Source organism: Mizuhopecten yessoensis, unplaced genomic scaffold (assembly GCF_002113885.1).
Source record: "Mizuhopecten yessoensis strain PY_sf001 unplaced genomic scaffold, ASM211388v2 scaffold3151, whole genome shotgun sequence".
Taxonomy (NCBI): Eukaryota; Metazoa; Mollusca; class Bivalvia; order Pectinida; family Pectinidae; genus Mizuhopecten; species Mizuhopecten yessoensis.
Window position 1 is genome coordinate 190,243 of NW_018404901.1, and position 13,370 is coordinate 203,612.

The 13,370-nt window shown below is 35.7% G+C and overlaps 1 protein-coding gene across 15 annotated transcripts in view; it reads right to left on the reverse strand.

Annotated features, from left to right (window-relative positions):
- Window positions 1–13,370, reverse strand: part of LOC110447077 (rap guanine nucleotide exchange factor 6-like) — a 136,323-nt gene that overhangs the window by 39,713 nt on the left and 83,240 nt on the right. For 12 of the 15 annotated variants that reach the window (XM_021492503.1, XM_021492509.1, XM_021492505.1 and 9 more), the window contains 10 exons: window positions 10,017–10,238; window positions 6,780–6,878; window positions 6,017–6,207; window positions 5,469–5,586; window positions 4,527–4,631; window positions 3,930–4,094; window positions 3,077–3,184; window positions 2,477–2,488; window positions 1,399–1,602; window positions 209–317 (listed from right to left, as the gene is read on the reverse strand). In XM_021492503.1, the coding sequence (XP_021348178.1) occupies window positions 209–317; window positions 1,399–1,602; window positions 2,477–2,488; window positions 3,077–3,184; window positions 3,930–4,094; window positions 4,527–4,631; window positions 5,469–5,586; window positions 6,017–6,207; window positions 6,780–6,878; window positions 10,017–10,238 (1,333 nt within the window). The remainder of the gene's footprint in view (window positions 1–208; window positions 318–1,398; window positions 1,603–2,476; window positions 2,489–3,076; window positions 3,185–3,929; window positions 4,095–4,526; window positions 4,632–5,468; window positions 5,587–6,016; window positions 6,208–6,779; window positions 6,879–10,016; window positions 10,239–13,370) is intronic. The other 3 variants (XM_021492515.1, XM_021492502.1, XM_021492507.1) reach the window with 2 other exon arrangements.

Sequence of the window (13,370 nt, forward strand, 5' to 3'; positions counted from 1 at the left end):
CCCCCTTACCTAGTAAATTATACTTGACTGTGACAGACAGATGAGTTGTCCCCACTAACCTAGTAAATTATACTTGACTGTGACAGACAGGTGAGTTATCCCCCCTTACCTAGTAAATTATACTTGACTGTGACAGACAGATGAGTTGTCCCCCTTACCTAGTAAATTATACTTGACTTTGACAGACAGGTGAGTTATCCCCCCTTACCTCGTAAATTATACTTGACTGTGACAGACAGGTGAGTTGTCCCCCTTAGGGTCTCTAAGGCCTTGTTGTGCGACACATTTAGGAAGTTACTGCCATTCACTTCTAAAATCTGGATAAAGAACAGGTGAAAACACATAGAATAAAGAAAGGTTGAGCACAACACACAACACAGATGTTAGGCCAAGCAAACAATTCCTGTTTCCTATCCTAGTCATCAAAAAATAATTATATCCGTAGTTTGTTTGCAGTCTTGATAAATTAATAAAGAAATACAGAAATCAATACTTTAAAAGAAGCATGCAAATTATCTAAATCAGATTCTTAGAATTTGAATTTGAACGAAATTAGCCACATTTCTAATTTAAAAAATAATCTTCAAACAATTACAAAATATCCTTTAACAGAAAAACACATTTAAAAAAACACATCTTCCCTTATCAAGGTTCAGATTTAGACTTTAATATTGCTAAAATCTCGTGTATGAAATAATGTTGCAACAGCATTAAAACCATTCAAACCACACCCCTATTAGAGCAGTTATTCTCAAATACATGTCTAACTGTTACTGGTGGGACAAAGGGATGTAATGTCATAGACAAACGTCACAGTGGTATATTCTTATCCGAGATACTTTCTTATTCAACAACAAATGTCAAGACTTACAGTTAACACAATAGAGCCTGTTTTCTTGGGTCAAAATCAAAATGCTGCTATTTGATAACAGTAATTTTTGATAACAATAGTTGAAGTTTAATCATTCTAAACAGAATGTACAACACAATCGCGTGTTCACACTGAAGATCCATCACAATAGCAAACACAACTATCTGATTTTCTAGACTAAGCATTTCAATAGTTTTCATATAGAAATTGTCTTTTGAGATTTTTCTAAACCTTTGATATTTTATGAAATAACAAAAGTACAAAATATTTAGATTCTTCTTCCTCCTGTACTCCTGATCTTATATTTTTGTCAAAAACAAAATATACAAAATAGTATCCATTGATTAGACTAGATTTCCCTAATTTGCCCTCCAGTATCCACAGCAGTTATAAGAATAGCCATTAGACACCCATGTTTTTATTTTTTTTATTTTTTTTTATTTTTTTACCTGTAGCTACTCCTTTTGAGGTCCACTTTATGACACAAACATAGACACATGTCAAGAGGGGAATATAATTTCTATTACCTGGTCACCCCTTTTGAGGCCAGCCTCATAAGCCTTAGATGCCCTCTCCACCTTAGAAATGAAGATGCCAAATCCCCTTTCCTGTCCCCCTAAGACAGAGAAATGAAGCACCTCCTCCCTCGTGGCCCGTGTTAGTGTCACTGTACGAGGGCAGGCCTTCGCCGCACATGCTATGTTCAGTAGCCGTGATTGGCCAATCATGGTCTGGTTAATAATCAAAGGTTTGTAGGCATGTTACACATTAGCCTGTTAAGATACACTTATAACCCGTTGTATCATAAAATTTAAATGCTCCACAGTGTTTTTCTTTTTCCATTATCTATGGTATGAAAATTTTCAAATACATCATCAGAAACAAGGACATTTTGTGTTTTCGCTTATCCAGAAAAAAAACCAAGTATTAAAGTTTTGAACAATTCTTTGAAACATCTATCTGTAATTAAGATAATCAGATACTTGGATTGGATGTTTTTCAGGCTAAATAACTAAAATCCTGCAAAAATATTTATGCTACATAACTAAATCCTGCGAATTTTTTTATGATACATCGGGCTGGAAGTAAAAAGTTTTTCTGGTTAAGAAAATACTTGTTCTATACATCATACAAACAGAAAATTGTTTTTTAATGAAATGTTAAAATCATGGCACCAAGAGCTATTATAACATTCATGTTTTAACAAGTTTAATATAACCATTTTCATTATTTCTAGAATCAAGTTTTTCTAAATCTTTCAGAATGTGTTTTTTGTCTTATATATATATTTACACCAAAATTTTATAGACATAGAGAGATAATTTAGTTTTGCAAGGTTCAGCAGCAAAATCTCTTTTATCAAAAGCAAAAGCACAGAAGTTCACTGTCGCTAACTCTACTAATGAATCAATCTCTGTTTAAGCAGTGTCATAGTTTGCCAAGCACTTTGTTGAACAGTGACCAGGAAAGTCGAGCTGTGGTCAACAGGCTTTATCACTGAGCCGTTTGACTTCTAACTGAAAGTTCAGTCTTTACATTGAAACAGATTTACATTTGACCAATTAGCCTCAAGTTTCCAAATCACTGTTTACTCAAACCACTTACGTCAGACGATAACTGAAATATATATCATATACATATAACGCAAGTTGATCATGTGACGCGAGATCATAAAGTCTTTTGCCATGTATATGTTTTGCACTGGTGAATTGCAACTGATGAATAACGTTTTTCAAGTTTAATTTTTTTGCTGTTGGTCTTGAATGAAAATTCACTTTCTTTAAATCAATAAAATTCCTTAAAAAAATGTTCACTCTTATGAATGAAAATGTCAAATATGAAACCAAGCGGTACATATAACAGAGCATTTTACAGTATGTGTATTGCCATTCTCTTTTATTTATCAGCAATGAAGCTTGATTACGATATAGAGTACAACCTGGATTTATATATACGTCTACATGATGTTCTGATTTACGTATGGAGCAGATCTGTTAATGGTTAAAGTCAGACAAAAAATCTGTATGGTTACATAATACATGTCCCAATGTATATTTTCCCCGATGACATTCTGAGTTAATTAATGTTAAAATCCTCGTTAACAACACCCACAGAGATGAATATGTCATTTAATATAGAAACACAATCGGCCACAACAACTGATGGGAGCAGAATTACAAAGCACACGTTTTCTGAAAGACTTACCTCCCTTTCCAGGAGTTTTTCGAACTTCTCCAGGAAGTCGCACATGCAAGCGTCCATTTCAAAGTCGATAAAATGATTGTTCACCCAAAGAAGTACAACCCTGGTAACCTGAAAGTGTAGAGTTTAACAACTGATGTCCATAAAGAAATACAACATGCTAATCAGTGTACTGACAGAACTTAATTTTTACCAAACCCCCCTTAACCCTTTCACCACTGTAGACCATAATGGACTCATCCAGATCAATGCATGGTAGAGTCTACTAAAGTTACATAGGGGTGAAAGGGTTAAGAGTTAACTTCTGAAACAACCCATTATTCACAATTTTTTCACAGTATCTATTGATAATATTGATTAATTATGGACTTATTTTGAGGTAAATATGTTGTTATATAGACCTGAAAAACGTTACTAACCAAGATGAAGTCGAGGTCAATATCACTTTTTCAGATCCATATAACCACATATTCACCAAAATAAAAGTCCTTACTTTTGAGATGCTAAATAATGTTTAACCATTAAAAAAAAAAACCAACATAATTATGAAAATTGTCCTGAAGAAAACACTGCATTTGGCTGATAGCATTGTGATATTCAATTACAATGACGTCGTAAGTGAAAATTGACCTGCTGTTTCTGAAAATAGTAACACAGAGTCAATATCACAAATCACCAACCTCCACATGTTTATGATCCAACCACTGAGGATGAGAAGAAAATGTCTGTCATCTAATATTTATTAATATAAGGTCAACACAAATAAAGTCCAAAATATCCCCTGATCAGTGAAATTTGATAGAAATAACTAATTCTACAACTCTTTGCTGAGCAGGAAATGATGCAGTCAACTTACTTTAGGCCGAAGTACTGGATCCTCAAACCACTGTTTTAGCCGCGAGGAGAGTTCCGACGGGTCCTTCAGGAACATGCGGTAACACAAGAGGAAGTCCTCGACGTATGTGGGGTCCACCACAGAATGGTCCTCTACTAGGTGCTGCATGAGACGCTCCGCTGTACCCTAGATGGACAGAACACTACACTAAAACCAATGTATCTGATCAGGCAGGTTGTATCAGGCTCAGAGTTGCCATCTGGCAGGCTTCATATGTACAGAATATGCCAAAGCAATATCTATCTGTTGATAAAATCGATCATTTTAAGAAAACACATCCCATCTTTCTATTGCATAGTATTCATTATTGTACCGGTTTGAAATAACAGTCCACGTCTGTTTCGCATTAATTACATGTCCTTAAAACGATTTTTGTCAACCTTTTTTTTTAAACTTTGCCCGTTATTCTTATTTCAATTTCATGTCTCAATTCATAAATAGAAAGTGGTAATAAGATGTATACAACATGGTAAAGGCCTCACACATAAAGAAAAGTTATCAAGAAAATTCAGTGGCTTGATTCTGAAAGACTTCTACAAGTGCTACATATAGCTTTACCCTGATCACGATATGACCACGTCTGTTTCCCCCGTCAAATATCCGATGCTCCGTCACAAGGACAATACTTCCCTCCTCTTCATGTCTTCGTGTGTTTTCCTCACCCTATGACAGAGGGAAAAAAAGCATGATCAAATACCTTATCAACAATTGTTTCCTGTTAACCTTAACGTTGAGGATATGTTTACCTGGTAGGAAGTTGATCATAAACCTTCTTTTAAAGTTTACATATTAAAGAAGTCCCCTCCCCCAAACTTATAAGTTTGATGTTTATGAAGTTGAAGAGTTACCTGATGAACCTGGTGAAGTTCTGTTTTTTTGTGTACCTGTTGACGAGCTTATCTGGTGTAGTATTCTGTAATATTTGTGTTGACAAATTCACCTGGTATAGCTTTCTGTAATATTTGTGTTGACGAGTTTACCAGGTATAGGATTCTGTAATAATCCTGTTGATGAGCTTACCTGGTGTAGTATTCTGTAATAATCCTGTTGATGAGCTTACCTGGTGTAGTATTCTGGAATAATCCTGCTGACGAGTTTACCTGGTGTAGTATTCTGTAATAATCCTGCTGACGAGTTTACCTGGTGTAGTATTCAGTAAAAATCCTGTTGAAGAGCTTACCTGGTGTAGTATTCTGTAATAATCCTGTTGACGAGTTTACCTGGTGTAGGATTCTGTAATAACCCTATTGATGAGCTTACCTGGTGTAGTATTCTGTAATAACCCTGTTGAGGAGCTTACCTGGTGAAGTATTCTGTAATAATCCTGTTGACGAGTTTACCTAGTGTAGTATTTTGTAATATTTGTGTTGAGGAGCTTACTTGGTGTAGGATTCTGTAATATTTGTATTAACAAGCTTACCTGGTGTAGTATTCAGTAATATTTGTGTTGACGAGCTTACCTGGTGTAGTATTCTGTAATATACCTATTGACGAGCTTACCTGGTGTAGGATTTTGTAATAATCCTGTTGAGCCACACACACAAACTGACAGTCATCGCACACTGTCTTCATTACCCCCTGGTGGTAAAGCTTCTCCATCGTTGGCGTAATACCAAAACTGTAAGGTCAAGGTCACACCAAAGGTCATTACATGATATAACAAAAGGTCACTTCCAGAATGGCATGAAAGGTCATTATTCAATACACTTATAACAAACCCCAGCGAACAAGATCATTTCCAGCATGGTGCAAAATTTGTATATAAATATCAAAAGAAGAATTGTTTTCCTGTGGTGCAACTTTCGGGGAGGAGTCACAGGTTATCAGCTTCTTTAATTTACCATTTAAAAGGAAATCTAGAAAAAATTCAATCTTTTTGCATAAAAAATAAATATAAATTTACATACATATCCTTTTTTATGTTCGAAAAATTGTAATGTTGTAAAAATGGTTCAAACTGCTAAATGACTGATATGTAAATCACACAAAGCAAAATATATGGAAAGCAAAAGTAACAATACACCAGATATTTAGTAAGGTCAACCCACCAGTCACCCATGTGTAGGAATTCTACAGCTCCATCTGGGTAATCAATTTCCACCTGACCGTTGAGGATGACTGACCAGGAGTCGAGTTCCTCTCCATGGTTCATCACAATCTGGCCCTGTTTCTCCACCACAGCAAACACCATCACCGAGCACAGGGCACGCCGGATAGGTAGCGTCATGTTGGCAAACGCCTGTCAGGTAAGTTGTTATGTAATTGGTCAAATCCTTCTCATGTTATATACCAATCAATTCTTTAGTTAGCGAATCATACACAAATAAGTTAACAATTCACTTAAGATTCATAACAAACATTTAAATAGTAAATTCCATACCATCGCATGCCTTATATTGTAAGAAAATGAATGAATACAAAAGTGTCAATGCTGTAGAAGTTTTGTTATTGAAAAATTTATCTAATATTTAAAATAATACAAAATCATAGTCCAAAATTCTGTTCCTAACAGTAAAACATTCTCTGTTTTTTTGCTACTAATTGGAAATCAAAGACTTCAAATTTTCCCTTTCTGTGAATTTTAATGTGAATTTTTTTTTCTTTTTTTTTTCCATATCTGATATAATGTTTCTTTCTTGTGTATTCAATCAAATGAAACTACGCCAAAGTTCACAATGTCGCTACCCATGAGTACTGATTTTACACCTTGCGATATCCTTCACAAAATGTTTACAAAAATATCACAGGAAACTCAATTTTATTTAAAGAACGGAAACATAGTAATTGGTAAGTGTTGTCCTGCCATCTTACTCTGAAGTGTTGGATGAATTCCAGGAGAGTTCCGATATCATCCTCGGTTCGATCAGCGGGGTCCTTTTGTAGACATTCCTGGACCGCATCACGGAGCAACTGCAAACATTTAACACATAACATAAGAAACCAATCGGGTCAGATAACACCAAAATATACTTAATACGCAAAACTTCAGCGAAATAATTCTCTTCCGTTTTTTTTTCAATTGGAAAAATTCAATACATGCAACGACTATAGAAGACAACGCCTTTGATGTGCACACAACAAATTCAGTAACTGTCCATCTACTGCGACAAGTAAACGCCAACAGTCTGTCCCCTTCACAAACATTGAAAGCTGGTACTACAAGCTTTGTATAAAAGTAGAATACCAAACGTCGCAACTTAATTCACAAACAGATTTCTTGCATTTCTGTAAATGTTTTTACCAGTCCAATCAACCAACCCCTCATGACAGTTCAGATTAGCTGTTCAGACCTACCAAAACGTCCAAAAGTGGCTCCAAATTGGTTTTTTGCTGATAGCACCCAGATTCTTGATCAACAGAACAAAGCAGTCTATGAACTGTCTGTTTTAATAAATCCATCAAAATCAAAGTTCCTTAATTAGCTGTTTGTTTAAAAAAAGTCATTGGCTTAATAACAAAAACGCCCATGATTTTCACCCCTGATTAACAACCATTTACATAAAGTTATATTTTATCACTTCCCCAAAAATCCATGCTCCAGATCCTATTTGTTATTTTGTTATCAAACTATTGAAAACATCAAACAAAATGTTCATTAATTTGTGGAAATAATCTCCAATTTCTTATTGTATGAGACTATCATATGTGGTGATCAAGTACTATTTGTGATTGAACTGCTTTACATCCCTATAACAAAGCTAAGAAACCATCAATGATGACTGCCAAAATATCTTATAATCAACGAACAGTTACTTAGTCAAGTGTACATATCCTGGTCAGGAAAACCCGTTCAAACTCTCTGTATCTTTTTAAAACCTGATGTAACTAGAGACACTTGCCAATATAAACAAAGATGTTCTTGTTAAGATGCTTTTTCGTCAAATTACAAATAATCTTAACATCATTACGCCAACGCAATTTGTATCATGGTGCACATGGAAACGACAATATTTCCTACACAGGAAGTCATCAGAAAGGAAAGACCGAGATCAAAAGACCTGTAAGTGGAAAGTCCTCAAAAATAACTTGTATCGTCATCGGACACTGATAAAACGAAAGTTTTCAACAGCTTCATCTCCATTCAGAATTTGTATTTAAACGCCCACCATTAATTTTGTCCTTTCTTCCCTCTCTTACGTAAAACAAATCCACTTCAGCGTGGGTGACAAAGTATATACATGTATGTTATATACAAAGTATATACATGTATGTTATATAAAAAGTATATACATGTATGTTATATAAAAAGTATATACATGTATGTTATATAAAAAGTATATACATGTATGTTATATAAAAAATATATACATGCATGTTATATAAAAAGTATATTCATGTATGTTATATAAAAAGTATATACATGAATGTTATATAAAAAATATATACATGCATGTCATATAAAAAGTATATTCATGTATGTCATATAAAAAGTATATACATGTATGTCATATAAAAAAGTATATACATGTATGTCATATAAAAAGTATATACATGTATGTCATATAAAAAGCACTTCATGGCAATTAGATTTCACCTTTGTCTGAATGAGATTTTACCATCGTCACTATAACAGTTTACCAGTCCAAAGATCATTTTACTATAGTATCAATGAGATTTTACCATCGTCCCGATAACAGTTTACCAGTCCAAAGATCATTTTACAATAGTATCAATGAGATTTTACCATCGTCACTATAACAGTTTACCAGTCCAAAGATCATTTTACAATAGTATCAATGAGATTTTACCATCGTCACTATAACAGTTTACCAGTCCAAAGATCATTTTACTATAGTATCAATGAGATTTTACCATCGTCACTATAACAGTTTACCAGTCCAAAGATCATTTTACTATAGTATCAATGAGATTTTACCATCGTCCCGATAACAGTTTACCAGTCCAAAGATCATTTTACTAGTATCAATGAGATTTTACCATCGTCACGATAATGTTTACCAGTCTAAAGATGATTTTACCATAGTCTCAAAGAGACTTTACCATCGTCCCAATAAAAGTTTACCAGTCTAAAAATGATTTTATCATAGTCTCAAAAAGACTTTACCATCGTCACGATAAAAGTTCACAAGCTCAATTAAATTTTACCATAGTCTCAATGAGATTTTATAATTACCATTGTCAGGATAACAGTTTACCAGTCCAGAGATCATTTTACCATAGTTTTTTTATAAGAAAATTACCATCGTCACAATATTATTTTTACAGGAAAAATGACATGACGACAACAGGACTTTGTCCTATCTATGATGCAGTTGTTCAGTTTCTGATCATGGAAACGTATTTGCTTCATGAACAACTGTGTTTCTATTTTCACAATACAACATTATAGTCCTACTGTTTACAATTCTACACAAAACATGCTATTAATGTGATTGCACAGTAACCTTTGATTTTTCATCACATTACATGTGGGTGACGAACCGTTTGCGATAAACAATACTATAGGTGTACATAGAGTATAAAAACAACGGTGTTTACACCGAAAAACAGCAGCTGAGCCCCAGATAAAGGTTTAGTATACATAAGACTAAGAGTCACGGTACAAAATTATACATCTTCCCTCTTACTGTAGCGAGACAGACCACAGTGACCTCCCTACTTCAACCACACATACTTAGTCATTCCCCCTGTTAAATAGGGTGTAGCTTTGTTTTTATATAAATATGTCAAACACATGCTGCTTTCCGGGATTATGAATTCTATTTTCAGTGAATGACATAGTTTTCAGAAAACTGCAAATATATAGAGCTTTTTAGTACAAAAATGAGCTGCATTCCCAGATTCTTCAGACAATCTTCAGTTATCAAAATAATTTTCAGAAAACTCCCCTTAAAACATTTGCTGCTTTTAAAAATTCTGATGACTATCTTTAGTGAAACTTTCTAGAAATCGCTGCCAAAAAATTCACCTAACAAACCTAAGAATGCCTTGTAAAATTTGCCTTTGTCACAGTTGGACATGAATTATAAATCTGAAACCAGAATAAAGCTTTAAGCCTTTGACCATCAAGTTCTGACACAAACATACCTCCGATTCCGGGTAGCCTTCCTCCTCATCCGAGTCAAGGTCAACATTGCTCTCCTGGAGTCCGGAAAGGTCCGCATCAACATTTTCTTGGTCGTCAATGGACGACTGCATCATGTCGGACCCGGAGTACGCACTTGAGGTGTCACTGGCACGTGAACATCGCTTTTGCTCATTTCGTAAGTATAACTGCTCCCCTGCCCGCAAGCTGCAGTCTTGAGGGAACTGAAAGACACCAAAAAACATCGTCATTTTAGAATCAGTTTGTAAAAAACACACCATATCAAACTTAAACGAAATATGGAGTCGGAGTTAAGGATGTGTGTTGCCTTACATGCTGTACCTGTTTCACACTTGTCTCCCTTAATAATAACCAATATTGAAGCGTTTAACAAACGTGCCATCAACCAAACAAGTCAAAACAACCACTTGTACAAAACAATTCAAATCTTTTCCTGTGAACCTCTTATGGAAAGAAGTGTCATAAGGTAAGAGTATGTATATCTAACACACATCCCTGTGACCATTTACATAATGGTAAGAAGACGTCATAAGGTAAGAATATGTATATTACACACACGTCCCTGTGACCATTTACATAATGGTAAGAAGACGTCATAAGGTAAGAATATGTATATCGCACACACATCCCTGTGACCATTTACATAATGGTAAGAATAGAGTATGTATATCACACACACGTCCCTGTGACCATGTATATAATGGTAAGAAGACGTCATAAGGTAAAAATATGTATATCACACACACGTCCCTGTGACCATCTACATATTTCTCATAAGACAGAAATGGTTAAAGGACATTTTATATGTGCTATTGATCAGAGGAGAAGATACATGTAGAAAGCTACATATAACTCATGCGGAACCATACCGTATATGGAAATATACAACGCCATTGTTTACTCTAATTCTTCAGGAGACTTTTTCACACAATTCATATTTAGATTAAAAACGTACACAGCATACATACATATATATTCAAATAGATTTCCTGGTAGCTAAAAACCACAGCTGTTCATCTACAAACAGGAAGCTGTCGAAGCATGTCCAGGAAACAGATTAAATAGCCAGGACAATTTGTGTACAACATTCTTCAAAAAAACATGCCATCACAGAAATAGTACAGATAAATACTGTAGAGAGTACGATATTTAACACATATAGGGAACTAACCGCTGGTCCAATGGCAATTGGTTTTGCGGGTGGACCACTAGGTTTTTCAACAAGCTATCCCTCCTGGCCAGTAGATATCTTGTATATTTATCTAAAAATTCAGCACATTTTAAAAGCTTTATTTTAAGCCCAGAATGTACCACAGAGTTCTAGATTTCAACATTTCTGGTGGGAGGGGGGTCAGAAGAGTATGGAGTACCTTTGGCGCTCAATCAGACCTGCAGCCCTTAATTGTTATCTGGACCAGTGCACTTCAAACAGGACCAGCATATTTTTACTTCAACTGGCCCTTTGGACCAGTAACCGATTTTTTTAAATTCCACCCCTGGAATGTTATATTTCTATTTTACCACACATGAGGTTAGAATGTCTGTTAGATATTGTTCCATTTCTTGGATACCATCGTGAATTTTATATTTGCTATCAAGTTGTATTGTCAAAACAAATTAGGTAATAAACATTTGTTTTACATCTGACATAGATGCACATCTATTTCTACATAGCCCAGGGGGGGGGGGGCTGGAGCCAATACAGGCCTAATGAGTTTAAGCTTCATCATTCTTTACTGTGTTTTTACAGACAAGATAAACATTTCTGTCCAAGTGCTATATAGCTACCACATAAAAAACAGGAGGGTTTCTATCTGGGGCTGTGAACTCCATGGGGTATTACAAATGTTGAACTCATAACACGCTGAGAAATGAATGAGAAAGACAGAGAAAAGCGAAAATGAAAATAAAATTCCTCATGGTGTCAAGATAAAAACATGAAATGAATTATTTCCCATTTACATGAACGACTCTCAGACATCAGTCTATATAACCGAATATCTTGTTGGCAGGATCCCAAAGGACCATACCCAGGTATTATCTCCTCTTTAATATGCACACAGGGACTGCCAAAATATACATCACGTGCCAAACATTTCTAAATTACAAAATGTACGAATTATAAGATCACATAGGGGTTTGTTATTATGTCAGCAAGATAACTCTGTAGCAGAATGAGATTATATCATACCGGATTCCCAGTAAAAGATGGTAGCTAGTAGATATAGCGTAAATATCTCCAATAGGATTGCTTATACAACTCAAGTATCATCAAACCAAATACTCTAAAGACTTTGTAAGAGTTATATCATTATTTACACGTCACTGTATCCATGATTTATCATCATTTCCAACGTTTAACAATATTGGCATTAAATGTTTACAATTTTAACAATTTGGTTCCAAGAAATGCCTCTCCCTACTCAACCATTTCGCTAAATGATGACAACTTGTGTTTATGCTTATCAAGAAAAAAACTGTGATGGGGCCGACAAACAGTCCAACTGTTATGGGGCTGACAAACAGTCCAACTTAAATGGGGCTGACAAACAGTCCATTGATTTAAATGGGGCTGACAAACCGTCCAACTGTAATGGGGCTGACAAACAGTCTGACTGTAATGGGGCTGACAAACAGTCAGACTATAATGGGGCTGACAAACACTCCAACTGTGATTGGGCTGACAAACAGTCCATTGATTTAAATGGGGCTGACAAACAGTCTGACTGTAATGGGGCTGACAAACAGTCCAACTGTAATGGGGCTGACAAACAGTCCAACTGTAATGGGCTGAAGAACAGTCCAACTGTAATGGGGCTGACAAACAGTCCAACTGTGATTGGGCTGACAAACAGACAGACTGTGATGAGTCTGACAAACAGTCCAACTGTAATGGGGCTGACAAACAGTCCAACTGTATTGGGCTGAAGAACAGTCCAACTGTAATGGGGCTGACAAACAGTCCAACTGTGATGGGGCTTTTAAACAGTCTGACTGTAATGGTGCTGACAAACAGTCAGACTACAATGGGGCTGACAAACAGCGAACTGTAATGGGGCTGACAAACAGCGAACTGTAATGGGGCTGACAAACAGTCTGACTGTAATGGTGCTGACAAACAGTCAGACTATAATGGGGCTGACAAACAGCGAACTGTAATGGGGCTGACAAACAGTCTGACTGTAATGGTGCTGACAAACAGTCAGACTATAATGGGGCTGACAAACAGCGAACTGTAATGGGGCTGACAAACAGTCTGACTGTAATGGTGCTGACAAACAGTCAGACTATAATGGGGCTGACAAACAGCGAACTGTAATGGGGCTGACAAACAG